At 36.0% G+C, this 21,112-nt stretch overlaps 1 protein-coding gene and 1 non-coding gene across 5 annotated transcripts in view; both read left to right on the top strand.

Moving 5' to 3' along the window:
• The window catches only part of LOC138142062 (ribose-phosphate pyrophosphokinase 2), a 39,120-nt gene extending 23,160 nt beyond the window's left edge, over nt 1-15,960 (top strand). For 3 of the 4 annotated variants that reach the window (XM_069062991.1, XM_069062990.1, XM_069062988.1), the window contains exons 3-7: nt 3,528-3,626; nt 4,698-4,822; nt 8,731-8,904; nt 12,194-12,353; nt 13,242-15,960. In XM_069062991.1, coding sequence (XP_068919092.1) covers nt 3,528-3,626; nt 4,698-4,822; nt 8,731-8,904; nt 12,194-12,353; nt 13,242-13,334 — 651 coding nt within the window. In that variant the 3' untranslated portion in view covers nt 13,335-15,960. The remainder of the gene's footprint in view (nt 1-3,527; nt 3,627-4,697; nt 4,823-8,730; nt 8,905-12,193; nt 12,354-13,241) is intronic. The other variant, XM_069062987.1, reaches the window with a different exon arrangement.
• Nucleotides 15,961-19,605: 3,645 nt separating this feature from the next.
• On the top strand, nt 19,606-19,711 carry LOC138142080 (U6 spliceosomal RNA). The gene has a single exon (XR_011163341.1). It is a non-coding gene; the product is annotated as a U6 spliceosomal RNA (small nuclear RNA).
• The last annotated feature ends 1,401 nt before the right edge of the window (nt 19,712-21,112 follow it).

The raw sequence follows: 21,112 nt of genomic DNA, 5'->3' as shown, positions 1-21,112 counted from the left end.
GTGTGTGTGTGTGTGTGTGTGTGTGTGTGTGTGTGTGTGTGTGTGTGCGTGACTCAGGTGAAACCTATGGACCCCTTTTCAGAATAAAATTTAAAATAGGAGAAAACGTAAGATTACAAAGGAAACCAATTATTGAAATATAGTTAGCAAAATTAAAAAACAATAAACTTCAAGTACCCAAGCTTAAGAATCTTTGCTCCACTTAAACTACTTATTACTGATTTAGTCACTTAATGGGTTTTTTCCCCCAAGTTACTGTTTTCCTTGAACTTCTTTCTACTGCCTGTGTACCTTCTCCTCTTTTGGCTTTAAAGGTAATATACGTTATGTGTTCTCTCATCCCTCTAATCACTGCTTTTCTAGCTTTTCCTTTTACTAACTTCTTAATTCTGATGTGTCATAAGGGTCTGTCTTCCCTTGGGCCTCTTAGTTCTCTCTGGCAAGCTTGCTCCCACTTCTGTGACAATAACCTCTAAATCTGAATCTTAAGTCCTGTCCTCTTTTCTAAGCTCACATCTTTAGCTAGATCCAGGCTAACAACACATATATCCCCCATGTACCTGAAAATCAACATCCCCACACATAGGTTTGTTGTCTTTCTCCCAAAACTTAGTCCTTACTAGCTCCTGTGTATGACACCACCATTCACCTAGTCTTCCATGTTACATATCATCTTTGGCTCTTCCCTTTTATCCAATCAGATGCCAAGTCCTGTCCATTCTCCCTCTGAAGGATCTTACCTACTTGTCCCCTCTTCTCTCTTCTTATCCTCACCATCCTTGATCAGGCCCTCACTACTCTTTCCAGTTTGGCTGGATTGCAGAAGACAGGAGGAGAGTAATGATCCAATCAGGATAAAAAGATAGCTAGATAGATATGATTCACCATCTAATTAGTTAACAAGCATTTTTTAAATAACTACTTTGTACCAGGTGTTGGGGCTATAAAGAAACAGTTACTTCCTTCAAGGAATTTACATTGGGGCAAGAGGGGAATACCAACAAATAGTACACATGTAAGTAGATACAAAATTAATAGAGATGGTTCTTCGACTTTCTACCCCATCTCTTCCTCAAATGACATCTAGATGTGCAGACCCATGAAATAATAGAGAATCCAGAAATATCAGTTTCTGCTACTTATGTAAGCATCTTTTATGAATGACATATATCAGATCCATTAAATATTTTTGTCAAGTCAATTCTAGAGTATTAGATTCAGACTCATCTTTTAGATTTGCATAGAATAAAAAAACAGTGACTATACAGAAATTCTCTTGCACTGATATTGGAACAGAAGAATGGAATAGGAACTGTAGACAAAATACAAATTTTATAAACAACCCATTTCCTAAAATAATTCCCATTTCTTCTTGCTCACATCCTTTGCACTTTGAGCCATAGCACTGCCAGCTAGGTGGAAGTTGAATTCTTCACAGCTGCAGCCTATGTTTTTGTATGACCACAGATAACTAAGGAAACTCAGTTTTCCATGAGGTTAAGCTGTAGTACCAATTTAACAAGTATCCTATCACTAGTTACTTCAGCAGTCTTTTCCAGTCTTTTCCAGCTCTATTTACTCACATTTTCTATTTTTTCTTTTAGAAATGTGGATGTCTTTTACTTTTTACAACAGTCACCCCCTACTCAACCGACCTTTATTTGTAACAAAGTATATTGTTTAAAAAAGAAATTGAAAGAAATCACTTAAGTAAAAACCAGCATATTAAGCAAATCCTAACAGTATTCTATACCCTTGTTCCTTAACCTCTATGAAGTATTACTTTCTCAACTCTTTTTCAGGAGTATCTTTTTTGTTATAATTACATAGCATTCAATTTGGAGTGGGAGGTAGGGTTGTCCTTTCTTTTTACACCATTGTAATAATTTCATATATTGTTTTCCTGGTTGTGCTTATTTCACTTGCTTCCATTTATTTATCTTCTGGTGGATTTTCACATTCTTATTCATCCTTTCTTAGGGTAAAGGAATATTCCTTTACATTTGGTATACTACAGTTTACTTAGCCATATATTGACAGGCAGCTGTATCATCTTCTTGTCCTTTGCTCCTCTGTGTGTTACAGTATTTATGAAATCTTTCTCACAGATGATTTTTCAAGCAGAAATCAACATCGCATGAAAAGCTATCTACAAAGGTCACCTTACTTTTCAACCTTTTGTAATTTGACTTGACCTCATCACTCAACTGAAACTGCTTTCTCCAAAGTTACCAATGATCTCTATTTTTTCCCCAATGATCTCTTAATTGCCAATTCTTATGACTTTTTTCTCAGGCCTCTTCTGCTGCATTTGACACTGACCACACTCTCCTCAGAATATTCTCTTTTCCAGATTTTTGTGATCTTGCTCCTCTGGTTTTCCTCCTACCTGACTGGCTACAAATTGTAGATAGGTTCCCATTTCTCTTCAGGGTACCCACTATTCTTCCAGTCTCGCTGGTTTGTAATGTTAATCCTTTACTTTCTTGCTCTCTTTCACCCCATATATCCAATTAGTTGCCAGATCTGGCCCTAGGCTCTCTCTACTCCAGTCCATTCTCCACATAGCCACAAAAGTGATTTTCTTTAAGTACAGCTCATTCCTCAATGTGATAAACTCTAGTGATGACTCCCTGTTGGCTCTAAAATGGTTTATAAACTCCTCTGTTTGGCTTTGCAAGCCCTTTACATCTTGTTCCCTAGCCTACCCTTTCAGATTCATTTTACATTGCTCTCTTTCCTGCTTACTCTGTGTTCCTCACATAGTACTATTTTTGTGCCTTTGTACTGATTATCTCATGCTCTGAATATATTTCCTTTTCTGCCTGCCTCCTAGAATCCCTCATATCTTGAAAGGCAGCTTAAACACCAGCCTTTTATGCAAGGCTGATTCTCCCCATTCACCCCCCTTTCCATATGCTAGTGTCTTCCTTTCCTGACTGCCATGATGTCTTCCAAAAAGTGCTGCCACCACCTCTAAGGCCTCTTCTCTAATTCTGCCCTTTGTTTCTTACATCCTTCTGGAAAGGAATGAATGGCCAGATGTACTAAGAAGAGTCATTACTTAGTATTTTTTCCCATTTGCACATCAGCCATCCAATGATAGCATTTCATCATAGTTTTTCTCATCTTTACAATGAGGAGGTTAGATTAAGTGATTCCTATGTGATCTGTACTTGGCATTGAGTTAAAGCTGCTTAAGGAATATACAATTATGGACATTAGAAATTGGACCTTAAGTTGGAAACTTTTGAGTAGAAAAGTTTTTTTTTTTAACTACAATGTCTTAGGGTTTCATAGTAAAATATTTAAAGTTCATGATACAAATTTTAGTTAACAGAATGATGGCACCATATACTCTTTTTATAAATATTATATATCTGGTTTCCTACAACCAATTTTTTTTTTTTTTTGCTTTTCTAGCCTTGTACTTTGGTCTGATTTTAGTCTTTACAGTTGAAAAATGTAGTGGAGTAATTTATAATTCCTTTTCACTGTTGTGTGATATACTTTTTTTTTTTAATTAGAGTCGTGCTCCAATTTCTGCAAAACTTGTGGCTAATATGCTTTCAGTGGCTGGGGCTGATCATATCATCACAATGGATCTTCATGCTTCTCAGATACAGGTACATTCTGTGCACTGACATAGCATTAATGGTACTAACATGAGTAACTCCCTAGGTGACTGTTGTAAGTTCAGATCCTTTTTTTTTTATTTCTTTAAGCAATTGGGGTTAAGTAACTTGCTCAAGGTTACACGGCCAGGTGTTTCTGGGCGGATGCTAAGTGTCTGAGCCGGGATTCGATCCCCAGGTCATCCCGACACTGGGGCCAGTGCTCTTACTCACTGTGCTACCTGGCCGCCCCAAGATCCTTTTCTTTAAAACAATTGTTGCTCTGCAAGGAAAATGAATGGATGGGACTCTTATTTGAGGTTTTTATGTAAGATCCTTTTTGCCTCAAATATTCTATGAATCTTTTCTCCTTTGGAGATCAGAATTTTAACTTTGAAAATTAAATTCTTTCATCTCCATCAATTTAGGATGAATATGAATAGCTTGTTAATAAAAAACTAAGAACCATTGTTCATCTATATAATATACCTCAAAAACCTGATACCAGAAGGCTTGTGATTTTCATTAGTGTTAGCATTTCCTCTCCTAGTGGAAGCCACAGGCCTCCCTAATACTAATCACCAACCTTTTGATGGTGGGACTTTTTGAACTTCTAGGTTAGTCTGCCTTCTAAAGGCACGTTATTTATCAAGGGATTTGACTACTCTGTTTTTATAACTTTGTTTGACACCTTCCAGAGACATCAATAAATGATGTTTTATTCAAATACAATGATTTTTGAGAATCTTGGGGCCACCTGTAAGTGAACATGAAGCATCAGAGTAGTGTGTGAATGGAAGACGAGTTCTTAATGTCTTTTTATCTGAAAATGTGATTTCATCAATGTAAGGAATGCCTTGCACAGATATCGATCACTGCACTGCTACTTATAACCTTAGAGAGTTGCCTTGGTCCTAAGAGGGTACATGGTCACTTCCTAGTCCACTGTTTTGAACTGTGGGTCTTCCTGTCTTCAAGACCTATCCCTTCCACGGTGCTGTGATGCCTTTCTTTAATAAGAGGTGCTTTACGGAGAATCTTGGGTTCTGTTAACTGCTTTAATCTTTTTTACTATCATCACAGGGGTTTTTTGATATTCCAGTGGATAACTTGTATGCAGAACCTGCAGTCTTGCAATGGATTCGAGAAAATATTGCAGAATGGAGGAATTGTATCATTGTGTCGCCAGATGCTGGTGGAGCTAAAAGGTACTGTGGAAGGGTTATATACAACTTATAAGTTTTTATTGATGTCTTTTGATTGTTACATCATCATAGTTTTCTCTACTATGACTTCCCCTATCTCTTCCAAAGAGCTATTCCTTATAACACAAGTGTTTTGTTTTTTTTTTAAAGAACAAGAAGACTACAGGATCAAAACATTGGATAATTCTGAAAACATACACACTACCTGTGGACCTCCCACCTCCATGAAGGGATGGGTTGGGGGTGTCCTCTTACATTTTTCTTCTTTTGAGTCATACTTGATATTTAAGTTGCAATTCTTTACTAAAAAGCTGTAATACTTGTTATGTAATTGCTCGCTTTAAAAATCATTCTTAGCTGATGCTTTGATGTCTTAGTTTTAAATTTCTTTCCAATTTCCAATTGGCTTTGCCTGTTTTTCCCTCATTTACTTCCATCTGAAAAAGTTTCCTATTATTTAGTAAAGATCTTGCTTTTAACTTATACATTTGAGCATTGCAGTTTTATAAGCACTCTGTAATATAAGCTGGCTTAAGGAAAGAGTTCTGATTTGGGGTCAAGGTCTTGGAAAAGTCTTTAAAACTCTCTGGGATTCAGTTCCTCAACTGTAAAATGAGGGCATTGGATTAAATGATCCCTGAGGACCCTTTCATTCTAAATTTATGAATTAACTTTTAACCTATAAATTATTTTTCTTTAGTAGACAAGTTTCTAAATATTCAACAGTTGTGTTGAGGTAAGAGGGCATTGCTTATGTTTTGTTTGTTTTTGTTTTTTTTACTCCTTTCTGTGCCACATTTTAAAGTGTTTGCTGTTGAAATTTTTAAAAGTCTTTAGAGTTTCATACAGACCTATAAAGAGAATCTGTTCTGTAAATCTTAGGTTTTTTTTTTTAATCTAGGCCAGATTTTTTTAAATTATTTTTATTTTTTTTTACTTTTGGTAAGTAAAAAAAAAAAGTAGCTGCGATCTCAGTAATTTCTGCCAAGCAGTTAATAGATCTTATGTTCTTTCTGGCTAAAGTTGGAGATGATGGCATAACTAATTCTTTTTGTTTTAGAATATAGGTAAATGGTATACATATATATATATATATATATATATATATATGTAAAATACTACTTTTAAAAAGTCTTGCATAGACTTTTGGTGAAGAGTAGCAAGGTATGACTGAGAATTTGCCTATAAGGAAAACACCACAGAATTGACACTTTCTAGTAGTACTGGAGAAGACTTTTGAGAGTCCCTTGGATAACAAGGAGATCGAATCAGTCAATACTTAAAACAAATTACTTCAGGCTCTTTCATTGGAAGGTCAAATACTGAAACTGAAACTTAAATACTGTGGCCACATAATGAGAAGATGGGTCTTATTGGAAAAGATGTTGTGAAACATTGAAGACAAAAGGAAAAGGGGATGGCAGAGGACAAGAGGGAAAAATAGTATCATGGAAGCAATGAGCTTGAACTTGAACAGACTTTGAGAGATAGTGAAGGATAGCCAGGCCTAGCATGTGATGGTCCATAAGAACACAAACAGTTGGACACAACTAAATAACTGAAGAACCACAAGAATCAAGGTGGTTTCTTAGTTGAGTTGATTGATAACAATATTCTTCCTTAGAAAACTGCCCAAATCAAATAATACTCTGAAATTTTTTATTTTGGAAACGGTAACTCAAAAATTGGTGTTAGGTATGTGGAATCAGCAGAAATGTAAAATAGAAAAATCACATTTTAACAAATTATTTGGCTGAAATGTTGCAGCCTTATTTCAGTTAATTTACTAAATTATGGGAGATGGGGGTAGGGAGTTGGAATTCCCCCAGGAAAAGATACTTTTTATTTTTGCTGTCTGATCCTCTGATGATTTGCTTTTACAGAAGTACTCATAGGAACCATTTTATTTCCATGTCTCTTTAATAAGCTTGCTTGCTGCTCACAATATCACATTTAAATAAGGAAGATTAGCAGATGACTGTGTGTCCAGGATGAGTGCTGCTAGGCACTGTCCTCCACATAACTGGTACATTTACAGCCTTGGTTCTTTCTAGGACCAGGTTCCCTCAATAACATAATGAAGGCATTTAGAGACAGTTTCTAAGGTTCCTTCCAGTTTTTAAATCTCTGATCTTGTGATGTTCCTGAGGCATAGGTCCAACCGTTCTATTTCTCTGCTCAAGAAGCTCCCAATTACCAGTGAGATAAAATAAAAACTCAATGTTTGGCATTCAAAGCTCTTTACCATCTATCTTTCCAGGCTGATTATTTTCTCCACACACTCCATATTCCAACTACACTAACCTACGAGTAAATATGCTATCCTCTCTACATGCCATTTCATTTCCTGTTGCTATGCTTTTGTATAAGCTGTACCCCTTTCTTGGAATGTCTTCTGTCCTCCCCTCCAAGTCTTGAAACCTCTAGTTCCTTTTATGGTTCAACCTCAAGTACTTCCTCCTTCAAGAGACCTTTCTGGATTTCCTTCAGTTGTCGGTGTAGATTTCCCTCAAAACCTTAGAATTAATTTGTATTTCTTTATATAGAGCCTGCATTTACCTGTTTGTGAACATATCATATCCATCAAGTAGAATGTAAAATCCCTTAGGGTAGAAAATACCTTGATTTTTGACTTTGTATCCCTAGAACCTAGCACAGTGACCTGTCTACAGTAGTGTTTAATAAATGTTTGTTGATTGATTCCTGCTGCTTTTGCTTCCCTTATAACACCAACAGGGAAAGGAATAGAAGAGGGGTTAGCTTAGCTGTTAGAAAAAATCATATCTCTATAAAGGCAGTGCTGCTTTCGTTTTACTCCCTTCCCAGTATTCTTGTCAGACACAAGCCATTTAATTAGTAAAGGAGGCAGACAAGTGTAATTAATTCTAGACAGTTCATACTTATAGAGATAAGCAAGGTGCTAGCCTGTTTTTATCTGGGAAACTCAACTATTTGAAACCATTCATATCACAGAGGCAAGTTGTTTTTTAAGGCCCCTGAGTAGGAAAAATAGTTGTCACAAAGTTTATGTGCTGATGTTCTTTGCTCAAAATAGAAACTTTCACTAAAATGATATATCTTTAAATTTAGATATATTTCTAACAAGTTTGATTTTATAGTTTTCCAAACCTTGGCAGGTTAAAAATGATAAGGATGTGTTGGGGTGAGGAGGAGGGTGGAAAGAGTGAAAATGCTACTGGAGAGAGGCAAACACACTGTCAACAACAAAAATTAATGTTGGGAAAAGCAAGACATGATATAGAAGACAGATTTAAGTCAGAAAACATAGCACTAGAGCTTTCTCCTTTCATCAGAGAGGTGAGGGACTTTTGAGTATATAATGTTGCATTTTGCTATCAGACATGATCATTGTATCTGGTTTTACAGAAATTTTTTTTGTTTGGGAATTGGGAGATGGGAATGTAAAATAAAAGGGCACCAATCATTTTTTTAAAAAAAGTTATAGCATAGGGGCGGCTAGGTGGCACAGTGAATGGAGCACCTGCCCTGGAGTCAGGAGGACCTAGGTTCAAATCCGGCCTCAGACACTTAACACAAAAACTAGCCATGTGACCTTGGACAGGTCACTTAACCCCAATTGCCCTCCAAAAAAAAATAAAAAAGGTATAGCCATCTAGGACCATTTGGTATAAGGACATTCTCTGAGCAAAGTATGGCAAAAAAAATCTACCTGTGATATTTGATAGTGACTCTTGAATAAATAGGTAATGAGTTGCTCCAAGTACCCTACTCAGCATATCACCACCACCACCACTATATACATTTTTTAAAACATATTTGTACCCATAATTTTTCCTTTCTTCCTTGATTTGAGTAGAAAAACTGAATTTTTAAAGAGCCTTTATTTGAATCAACCCATTATCTGGTGTTTTTTTTTTTCCTTTCTATAGAGTGACGTCAATTGCTGACAGACTGAATGTGGAGTTTGCTTTGATTCACAAAGAAAGAAAGAAGGCAAACGAGGTAGACAGGATGGTTTTGGTCGGGGATGTGAAGGATCGTGTGGCCATCCTTGTGGATGACATGGCAGATACATGTGGCACTATATGCCATGCTGCAGATAAGTGAGTGGGAATTTTAGAAATCAAGATGGAAAATAGAAAAAAAGAAAACTTTAAATGTTAGCATTTTTCAAAGCTCCATTTCTCGTGCTATTCATTTGCTGATATATTAGCAGTGTTGTACCAACAGGAAATAATAGACTGTTTGATTTTTTGTTACAAATGTGTTTTGTCTTTTTTTTTTTTTTAAATATACTTACACATAGCTTTCCAGTAGTTCTTAATCACGGTTAGTAAACTCATCTTGAATGTGGGAACAAGTGATATTTAGTCTCTCCAGTTTCTTCCCCTCTCCCCAAAATTTATCATATAAAATTAAAATTGGAAAATATTACCTACTTCAGCTCCCACCTCAATGGGAATCTTCTATATCTTCCTTTACTAGTGTTTATTCAGCTTCTACTTGAAAATCATTTCTTCCCAAGTCATTCCAATTTATTTTTAGACAGTTTTACTGAGGAATATTTTCTTTACATTAAATTGAAATCTGCTTCCCCATAAAGTTATGAAGTCCAATATGATGTCATTACTACCAAGTGTCCCAGAATTTTCTGTATTTCCATATTAATCAAAATCACATCTAGAATAGCAGACTTCCCCAGTACCTTAGCAAAGCAAGTAAGAAAGAATTTTTTAAAAGAAAAGAAAAAGAAGAATTTCTTTTTAATCTGCAAAATCAATCAGTACCTCGGAAAAATATGATGTTATAGGCAGTGTTCCACACCTGAAGGACCCTCCCTTTGTAAAGGATGTGTCCTCTTTCATCTCTTCTTGAGAGATGAAAGAGCTTGTGACTTTGAGACTGAGCTTGTGAATTATAATTTTGCACCATTCATCTTCAGTTGAATCTTTTGTAATCACCTTATTTTTAAACTTATAAGTGAACTTCTTAATCTCTTTGTGATCTCATCAGTTTCCATGAGTTCCATTATTTTCGTGCAGATGATTCTCAGAACTATATATTCATCCATAGTCTCCTGAGCTGTAGTCCCAAATCACCTACCCTATTAGAAATTTACAAATGGATGTCCATTAGGCATCTCACACCATGTGTCTTCAAAACACAGTTTGTTATCTTTTGCCCAAAACCCAGCCCTCATCCTGACTTCCTTTTTCTGTTGAGGATACATCATCAATTCAGTGACTCAGGTTGTGACAACTTTATTATCAACTCCTCTCTCATTCATCTCACCCCTCCAGCCAGTTGCCAAATCTTGTTAAATCTACCTTTTTATTTTTTTCATTTCTACCACCACAATGTATCTCATATCCATTACCTTGTCTCCATTTATAGCATCTCGTTCAGGCCCTCATCACCTCTCATCTTGATCACTGCAGGAGATTCCTAGTTGTCATTTCTATCTCAGGTTTCTTCCCTCATCCTCCACAAAGCTTCCAAAACAGGGTCTGACCATGTCACAGCCTTGTGCCAGTGGCTTCCAATTGCCTCTAGGATAAACTACAGACCCTTCTATTTGGTATTTACAGGCTTCAACAGTTTAACTTCTTTCTACTTATCTAGATTTATTCTACACCTCACTCCTTCTTGTACTCAGTGTTCCAACCAGAATTGACTATTTCCAAACTCTAATATCCCATCTCTTGTCTCTCTGTCCCTTCCCTGACTATCTCCTCATTCCCAGAATGTATCTTTCCTCACCTCCTCTGCCTTCCCCCCCCCAAAAATTGCCTCATATTTACTTTTTTTTTGTTACAACACTTTGCAGGTTGTTTGCCAGGGGGATGTAAACTCAGAAACTATTTCATTTGTCTTTGTGCCCATCTCCAATGCCTGGCACACAGACACTTAATAAAACCTTATTGATTGATTAGTTTGATCCCTGAGTCTGTGCCCCATAGATTAATGGCATTAAGAACCATTTCCTTTCTGTGTCCTTGTTATTAATAGTAGTTTTCACTGTCATTTTTTTTGCCCTCACCCAAAAGATGAACCCCATGCTTTCTTTCCTTAGGCTTTTGGATTTCCACATCAGATCTTGATACAATTATAGTAACTTCACTGTCCTTTCTATCTAATCACTTACTTTTGAATTAAGTGGGCCCCCTTGTTACATCAAATAATGACTACATCCTCCCAAGTCTCAGTATATCCAGTGCCCTGACTTTCAGAATGAAGAGAAGTTCAAGAATGAAAGCAGGATTGTTACATCCCTCTGCCCATAACAGTGATGGCAGCATTTCCTAAGAGAAGCAGTTAATCAAATAATCAACAAATATTTGTTAAGTACTTGCTTTGTGCTTAGCACTGAACTTGTGAGAGTATTCACAAAAAGTATAATAAATGGTTCCTCTTTTTAGGGAATTTGCATTGTTATTAAAAAGACGTGACCCATAAGATATTTGAAAAAAGACTATAAAATGAAGTACAAAATGATGTGATAGTAATGACTAATGTAAACTAAATCCCATTTTCCTTTTGATTTATAAAATTAAAAGATTCATTCCCATAGAGAAAATGCTTAAGTAAAAATCGAACTTGAATGTGAATGCAATAAATCTTGACCTATTTCAAGGATCTGTGATTTTATTTCTTCCACTAGTGCAGACCACATACCTGCTCTGTTCCTTTCTGTGATCTTTGTGAGTTTCCATGACACCCCTCCTCTCTTCCACAATGCATCACCCAGTAACTAACTTGGTGGTGCGGGCTCATTAGCCAACAGATTCTGCAGATTTAGACTGATTTCTAAGTATATAACATTCATCAGTTCTTTCTCTATTTCTTTTTCCAAGTGTATTTTCCTCATAAAATCTTAGGCTGTTACCTCTTAAGAAGGTTCAACTTGCATTTTATGTTCTAATCTTTAAAAAATTTAATTGCCTTAGTTAAGCCCGTTTAATAGTTGCTGGAGAGTTGCCCTTAAAGAATCAGAAGGACCCCTGGGTTTATGTTCCTCTTCTTCTGGCCCTGGGCCCATCACTTAAGCTCTTAGTATTCTTGGTAAATTTCTAAGACTACAAGTTGTAGAATTAGGTACCAACCTACATGGAGAAGGAACCTCCCCATAGTGGTAAGATCATAGATCTGGATTTTTTGTTTGTTTTCATTTTTTTTTTTAATGTGCTTCTTAAAATTTCTTGTAAATTTTTTATGGAGGACTGTCATCAACTAATACAGTTGTCACATTAAGAAGGGAAAAAAATCCCAACATTTTTTTAGTGGTAGGACAAACCCTTTATTATACTTTTTTGCAAGGCAAACACTACCTAGAAGAGACATTTATAGTGATGTTTGGTTTTTATTGTTTTTTTTTTTCTTGATACTCTGTAGATTACTTTCTGCTGGAGCCACCAAAGTTTATGCTATTTTGACTCATGGGATCTTCTCTGGACCAGCTATTTCCAGGATTAATAATGCTGCATTTGAGGCCGTGGTGGTCACAAATACAATTCCACAGGAGGACAAAATGAAGCACTGCTCTAAAATCCAGGTATGGTGGAAAGAGTATTGGTTTGAGAACCAGAAGGCCCTTACTTCAAATTCTATTCTTCCACTTAGCTGTTTAAGCTTGACCAGGTCATGTTTTCTATTAGCGTATTAATCTGGAAGAGGGGAAAGAGATAATTCGTCCCTTCCGTCTCCAGTTTTTTTTTTGGTTTGTTTTTTGGAGGGCGATTGGGGTTAAGTGACTTGCCCAAGGTCACATGGCTAGTTTTTGTGTTAAATGTCTGAGACGAGTTTTGAACTCGGGTCCTCCTGACTCTAGGACTGGTGCGCTATTCACTGCACCACCTAACTCCCCCTCTTTAGTCCCTTCTTATAAAATTATATGACTTATGATCATTTCATGAAAGAACAAATGTTTGCTGAGTTATTTAAAATTTTTCATGACTATTTAAAACCTAATATAAGAAAATATTACTATTCCTACAGCAATAAATTGTTAGATTGTGGCATACCCTGTCTTCTGTGGGGAAGAACACTTCAGATTCATGATAAAATTGAGTTGACCTAGGAAAGGAGAATGTTCGATCTTTTAGTAAATAGAAATAAAATCTTACTACTAGGGTCCATACAAATTGAGTTTTAGTGTTGATTAAGATTATGATTTGCCCATATACCCACTCTGCCCCCTCAAAGAAAAACCTCTTAACCCCTGAAAAGTGTATACAATTTAAATGTTAGCAACCAGCATCTTTCAGGCACTTAAATTGACCTTCCTAGAAAGTTTCTATACAGTGGAAACCATTTTAAGAAAGGATTTCCTTTTGCCTCCTAAATATATACCTACAATAAACTTTCTGGTTTTAAAGTAAACCTGATTGTGTGGTTCTTGATTGCCCTTATCCTTTTCCTTCTATTTCTTTTTGCTTTTTAGGTTATTGACATTTCAATGATATTGGCTGAAGCAATACGGAGAACACACAATGGTGAATCTGTGTCTTATCTGTTCAGTCATGTACCACTATAACTCCAGATAATGGTTTTCTTGTAGGCTGAGTACAACCAGTCTGTTTTTGTTTTAATTATTGGGACTCAATAGTATGATAATTATTGTTTATTAAAACTTCATTTGTGTGTGCTTTAAGATTCCTTTTTCCCTCTCCAACCTTTCCAACCTTCTTAACCCCTTCCCGTTACCCCCTCCCCTTTTTTTCCTTTTTTAGTGAATTGCCTGCATTTTGTTTTGGTCTAGCAGATAACTTTTTCCTGTACTCTTACATTACGTTGGAGCTGCAATTGTAAGAGTGTAATTACATTTCAGAAGTTTTTTAGTTTTATATATCTGGGTTTGTCAAAGGTAACCCTGTATTAAAGCATTTCATGTATTTTATTTAATAAAAATGCATACGGACATTTGGGTAAAACCCTGCTATATAGAATTAGACCTTTTATTCAGAATAAACATTATTTTAGAGAATTGTAGGATACCTTGAATGTTGAATTTTTTGTTAGTTGAAGTTCAAATTAATTTCTTGAACTTTACCTAGTTTAAACAAAGTTTTGATCAGCTTAATGATTGTCACTGACCAATTTGCTGATGGAAATTTGTAGACAGATCAGTTAAGGACAATGTAGTATAAATGAATGTAGTTTTATGTATCACATCTAAGTTGACTGTCATATTGCTGTAAATTTCTGCTCTTTGTTTCTCAAAAATATTTCCATGTCGGAAAATGCCAAAATTATTTCTGGCATTAGAATTATTTAGAAATTTCTATATATAATCCATATCAGCCTCTAATCTCTAAATTAAATAGCCTGACAAATTCAAATTGAAAAGGGAAATTGCACAGAAAATCCCAACTCATTAAAAATGCACACTCCATTCTGTCTTATAGTATTGTTTTATATAGCATTTAGATGCAACTTTTGCTTTTCTTTTCCTTTTTTTGCAGCCAAGAAAAATTGGCATTTCAATGATTGGACTCCAAGTCATTGAACTTTCAAATCATTAAATATAGAGTAATGTATGCTCACACTTGACTAAGGCAATATTTAGGGCTTAAATCCACTAAAACTATTCAGTCTTTTAATTTTTCTCTTTGACATGAGTAAAGTTTGGAATCATTAGGACTATTAAATGTATGTTTATATAATGCCACTTTCCCTTTTTTTGTGGTTCTGTGTACTTGTTATTTGTAGTATAAATAGTTAAAAGTCTCTAGCAGTTGATTCATTAAATCATCCCTGCGTTAAAACATTTACCTAGAAGGCAGTAATAAAGGAAATCTGGAAAAAAGTATTTGTGGATAAATATTAACTATTTTATTAGAATACTAGATTATTCTCAAGAGTGTCAGTGAAGAACTCACTGAACCAATATTTTGTTAGATGAAAAATGATTGTTAATATCTTTTTTATTCTAATTCAGAAGTCAAAGGAAACTTGGATATTAATATAGCACCACCCTCCTTCCCCCAAAAAACATCCTGAACATTATCTGGTCTTGTTTTTTTAATGCACTTTGGCTAGATAATAAGCCTGTATAATTCAGACCAAAATAAAAAGTTATGTATAGTTATGCAGACCAATCTTAATGGTAGGTAATGCCGTTCTTCAATCTTTTAGTTGAAAATAACCAAGTTTTTATCTTTTTTTTTTAATGACAGCATTATTTAGGATTTTCTATTCCAGCAGTGAAAGAATCTTACTTCAGGTTAACAGATCTAAAAATTACAGTTCGGTTGTTGACATCAGTCTTACTGTATCTTTCTATGCAGTAAAATAGTTTCCAAAAGAGAATTCTAAAGTAATCTGCCAAGAAAACTATATGCTAAAGTTTAAATGTGCAGATTTCATGAACAATAGCTTGATAGCATTGACTTTCTGACTTCCGAGTTCATCTAATATGTTAAAAGAAGGAACTAAATACACTGCTTTGGCTACTTTTACAAGATACCCAAAAGACTTAGTGCAGTTATGTATGTTTGTGTTGTTGGAAAGCAGTAGAAATAGTATAGCTACCATTCAGAATACTTGAAACCCATTGAAATGACAATGTCCAGAACTGATTTTATTCTCTAGCACAAAACAGGATGAAATCTACATAGCCAGTCTGCTCTGATGAGAAATCTTATTTTTCATTTATTTAACATTATTTTTGTTTTTGCCTATTTTTTGAAATAAATTTATGATGTTAAATATGGCTGTGTTTACATATATAGAGGTAGAACCAGATACATGTGAAAGATAAAATAGTTTGTAAAGGTTGCTTCAAGAGAAGATACTGGTATTTTTAGGTTTTCTGTTTCCTGTGGGTCTGTCTAGATTGGCCCATAGTAAACGACACAAGCCAAGTCTTTCATTTACATCCAGTTCTGCTTACATGCATGTAAAACCAGCTTGTGTCATTTTCCAAATAATATGACTAGAGAACCATGATCATACCAAAGTTGCTCACCCCAAAACTTTGTCATATCAATCAGTATTTATACCATATCTTTCATTAGCTATTGTTAATGTCCAAGAATTGTATTGTTTGTGGTGGTTGTGTTGATCGGGTCACTGTTACAAAATGGATTTCCTGATATTTCCTCTAATATTGTACTCAAGTATTTTCAATAAAATTGTGTTGCAAATTGCTCCTTTGATAAGACATTGGCAATGCACTGTCTTTCTCCTCCTCCTTCCCCCCACCCCATCTGTCCTCTCTTAAAATAAGAGTTGCAAAGATGGTTATTTAAAATGACCACTGGGGATTGTCCTTTCCTCCTCACCCCCTGCACTCAGAATACATCCATGAAAAGCCTTGTCATTTGAAAGGATGGAATAGCCATGCAATTAATTAAGTTAACCTGGTGGTGTGCCTCTGGAATTTAAGCCATTGTTTGACTTGATTTCCTGATAAGTCTTTTTATTTAGTTAGAGAGTGGACTAATTCGACAACGTGATAGAATTTAACTACTTTTATATTTAACCCTACTTTCCTGCATTATCTCTACTTGGTCTGTGTCCTTGAAGTTGCCTCAATTTTCCTTTCTTCCTTGAATTGTTTTAATTGCAGCTTTTTTGTTGTTCATTTGAGCCACAAGTTTTATCTGCCATTTGATTATTTCACTTTTGTAGGAGCCTAAACTTGCCTTGTCTGAGTCCGATTGTCAGAATCTAAAATTAAGTTTCTTGTACCCCCCATTTCAATGTGAAAACACACTTAGAACTAGAACCCAGAGAGATCATCTAATTTAAAATATTTTTTTAGTTAACAATTTCTGCCCCTGTACCCCTCCTCCCCAAATTGAGTGGGGGTGGGGGGAACAGAACCTTTGTAACAAATATGTATATTCATGCAAAACAAATTACCACATTGCCCATGTGGCATGTGTCACATTCAGCATCTTGAGTACCATCACCTCCTTTCATCATTACCCTGCAATTCTGGTCAGAGTTTTTAAATCTTTAAAAGGTGTTTATCCTTAAAGTGTTATTATATAAGTTGTTTGCTCCTGGTCACTTTATTCTTTATAAGTTCATATGAGTTTTCCTGTATTAAAATATCCCTGTAGTCTAGAAAATTTACCCTAATGAGAGAAAACCTATATTATCCTTTTTCATAAAATGCAGGTACTATTCACTATTATGATCAGAATTCGTCATTCAGCAAGTACTTTTTAAAGTGCCCTACTATGTATACTAGGCTCTAGAAATAAAAAGACAACAATGTAAAATCTTTGTCCTTGAGAAGCTTATATTCAGTCTGGGGAAATAATATGTGCATCAATAAGATAAACAGAAGGCAATAAGGCTAATCGCACCTCAGGTTCATGCAAAAGGTGGCACTTGAACCAAGTCTTAAAACACCGAGGAGATGAAGTACATTCCAAGTGTGAGAGATGGCCAGAGAAGCAAGACTAAGTCATGCGTATTAAGACTGGAAGATAAGGCAGGTGAGGTAAAGGAGTCTGTGTTTATTCCTAGAAGCTATAGAGAACCCCTAGAGTTTATTTATTGGTTACATCCGAGTTATAAGGAAATTCCCACTTTGGACTTAGTGCTCTAACCGCTGGGCCACCTAAGCTACCCACATTTAAGTTACTTAAAACTTTTGGTCATTACATGTGACTACTGTAAAAATCTAGAAATGATGCTCTTTTTTTGTTCTTGATTATACATTCAGGACATATCTGGTACTTTTTATGTCTGTAATTTTAATTGGTAGCATCTACTGTTGCCAGCACAGATCCATTTTAACTCCCATGAGCTTTCTTAAAAAATATTCTTTTCCCAATTGCATTTTAAGTTTCAGTCCCCTCTCCCCTCCCTGAGATGGTAAGCAGTTTGATGTAGGTTATACATGTGCAGTCATGCAAAACATTTCCATATTAGCATTAACTTCTCTTTAACCATTTGTCACCAGAAGATGTCACTGTAGGGCAGTTGTGTCAAACCTAAGGTCCATTAAACCATACCTAAAGATCCCTGTGATCCACATACTTAGAAAACCATTTATTAGCACTATCCATAGACTATTGTATTTTAATTTATTTTGTTAAGAATTTCCTTATCACATTTTTAATCTGATTGAGCTGCACTGGGCCCTAATTCTGTTAGCTGGTAGTAGACCAGAGATGGTTGATAGTTCAGTCTTTTACTTACCCTCTGAGGGGGAAAAAAGGAAGGAGCTAAACTTATATTTCCCACAAGAACCTTTATACTGTCTTGTTTGATGATCTCATCAGCTTCTCATTAGCTCATCAGCTCATTTCTCTAAACTGATGATTCCCAGAGGTGTGTTTGTGTCTGTGTGTTGGTGTGTCTAATTGCTTTCAGTCCTATATCATCAACTACCTTTTGGACATCACAAGATTGCATGTCCTATAAGTATCTCAAATTCAACATGTCTAAAACAGAGTTCATTATCTTTTAAACTGTCCTCTAAACCCTGCTATTACTGGGTATCTGCCTGATTACCTAAGCTTATGACCTCAGTGCCGTCTTTGACTCGTCATTTATTCTGTGTAGCTCATTTGTTTCCATCTTCTCAGCCTCTCTCACACATCCCCTTCTCTCTTCTCACACAGCCACCACTCTAGCTCAGACCCTTATCACTGTACGCCTGGACTGTTGCAATGGTTTGTTCATTGGTTTCCCCATCTCAAAGTGTCCTATTCAAGTTCATCCTTCACTCTAGGGACAAAGTAATTTTTCTAAATCAAAGGTCTGAGCATGTCATTGCCCTAAGGTTAGTGGCTCCATTACCTCCAGTACCAATGATTTGGCATTTAAAGCCCTTTGCAAGTTGGCCCTTTGCTACTTTTCCATTCTTCTACTTTACACCCCTTCGCAATCAGTAAACATATATTACATCCCTATGTGTCAGGCACTTTGCTAAGCATTGGGAATACAAAAAAGGCAAGACAGTCCCTTCTCTCAAGGAACTCCATATCTAGTGGGGGAAATAACAAGCAAACAGATTAGCACAAAACAAGCTATATAGAAAATAATGAAAAGAGGGAAGGCACTAGAATTAAAAGTCTGAGAAAGACTTCATGCAGAAGATGAGATTTTAGTTGGGACTTAAAGGAAGCCAGGGAAGGCAATAGGCAGAGAAGAGGAGGGGGTGCATTCCAGGCTTGGGAGACACCCAGCAAAAATTACTAGAGCCAAGTGTATTGTTCGTGGAACAGTCAGGAGGCCAGTAAAAACCCTGGAAAAGTAGGAAGGTTATGAAGGGTTTCAAACTACAAGTAGAATAATTCTGACCTGAACCTGGAAGAGATTGTGAACCACTAAAATAAGTGTATAGGGGGATAACAAAGTCAGACCTTCTCTTTAGGAAAATCACTTTGGTGACTAAAAGGAGGATGGATTGAAGAGGGAGAGACTTGAAACAGATCTATTCACCATCAGGCTATTAGAATAATCAGGAAATCTCATCTTCCTGAGTTCAAATCTGACTAAAGACACTGTGTGGCCCTGAGCAAGTCACTTAACCCTGTTTGCCCCAGTTTCCTCATCTGTAAAATGAGCTGGAGAAAGAAATAAAGCCCCCCCCCCAAAAAAAAGGGGGTCATGAAGAGCTAGACACAACTTAAAAATGACTAACCTTCATGACTTAAATGACTGAACAGTTTTTTCCAGCTAACTCTTAACATCTTCCTTTGCTCAGTAAGGAATAAATATACAGACATGCAGTAAAAGCCTTCATGATAGACCATGGGTTTTTATACAAAGCAAATATCAAGATGAAGTAACTGCTTGGGTTAGAAAAAAGAAAAATAAATTATTATATGAATGCTCATATATTCACTTCAGCAGTACGTATACTAAAGTTGGAATGTTTAAAAGAAGATTAGCATGACCCCTGTGCAAGGTAACATGCAAATTCATAAAGAATAATATATTTTTCTGAGTTTTTACTCTTATGTTCATTTTTTTTTTGTCTTTAAAAAATATTGTTATATGGGATGGTTTTCTGGAAGGGAAAAAACAAAAGCCTTCAATAAATTTTTTTTTAAAACATCTTTATCAAATAGACACGAAGAAAGGAATTTGGGGAAATAATAAACCTTTCAGATCTTCAGTCCTTGAAATAGCAATTACAATAAGCGTCTACCATCATCTGAGTTTTTTGTTCTGCTTATTGGAGACTATGCCACTATTCCATGTTCTCTCATAGACAGTGTCATCCCTTCACATTTATACCATTTTTCTCCCAGTGTCTCTCACAAGCAGGCTGTCTGTCATCTCTGATCCATTTGTCTCACCTGCCTTGTCACAGATGGAGTAACCTTTTTATGAAACCCATAGGTGTGATTGATGTCCTTCTAAAAGACTGCAATCAGGATGGGAAGGGAATGAGCATTTATATAGCACCTACTGAATGCACAGGACTATGTTTTTGGCACTGGGACTACAAAATGAAAATGGCTCCTGCCTTCTAGGACCGTTCATTCTACTGGGTGGGAAGAAAACAAAAGAATAGCAAATACACAATTAAGCATATAGGAAATATTTCTGAAGTAAGCACAAAGTAATTTGCCAGCATTGCAGTTGGGGTGGAGGTAATTAAAAGTGGGAGGATTTGAAAGGCCTAGAACTTTGAGGCCTTGAAGTGATTTATGTATCCAAAGAGGCAGAGTGAGGAAGGAGAGTCTTCCAGGCATAAGAGGATGAAAGACCTATCAGATGGAATGTTATCTACAAGCAAAGCCCATTTGGTCCTCTGATCAATTTTGAGTCTTATCGTAACATTACTGAAAAAGAAAAACCCAAATAAATGTCTTCTAAAGAAGAGAAGTCATTCTCTGCTTCACTTCTTATTTAGCCTTAATCACTGAATGGACTTTGCCTCAGTCAAACTGGGACCTGTTGAAGACCTTAGCATGAAAAGACCAAGGTCCCCACTGCATCCTGGCCCATCTCCAGTTGTCCTGATCTTTATCTGGCCACTAAACCCAGATGGCTCTGGAGGAGAGAGTGAGACCGGTAACTTTGAACACCAGCTTAAATCCAATTCACTTGCGTGTCATGGCATCACCTCCCTCATGTCATGGTCCTCTTCAAGAATGAAGGACAAATAGCAGCAGTAGCCCTCTGATGGAACAAGCACATTCTCAACACCATATCTCCTAAGTCCCCACCAGTACTTTTTTTTCTTTTCTACTTAGTACAAACTTAAGAAATATAAATAAGCAAGAACATTTAGATATACAAAGAAGAATTTTTAAAAATTGAATTGCATATGAAACTGTGAACCTTTTATATATATATATATATATATATATATATATATATATATATATATAT

The sequence above is a fragment of the Petaurus breviceps genome, unplaced genomic scaffold, assembly GCF_028583685.1.
Source record: "Petaurus breviceps papuanus isolate PSGF00001 unplaced genomic scaffold, PetGlider_PUasm1.0 90515, whole genome shotgun sequence".
In the NCBI taxonomy this organism is placed as follows: Eukaryota; Metazoa; Chordata; class Mammalia; order Diprotodontia; family Petauridae; genus Petaurus; species Petaurus breviceps.
This window is presented reverse-complemented; position numbering and strand designations above follow the sequence as displayed.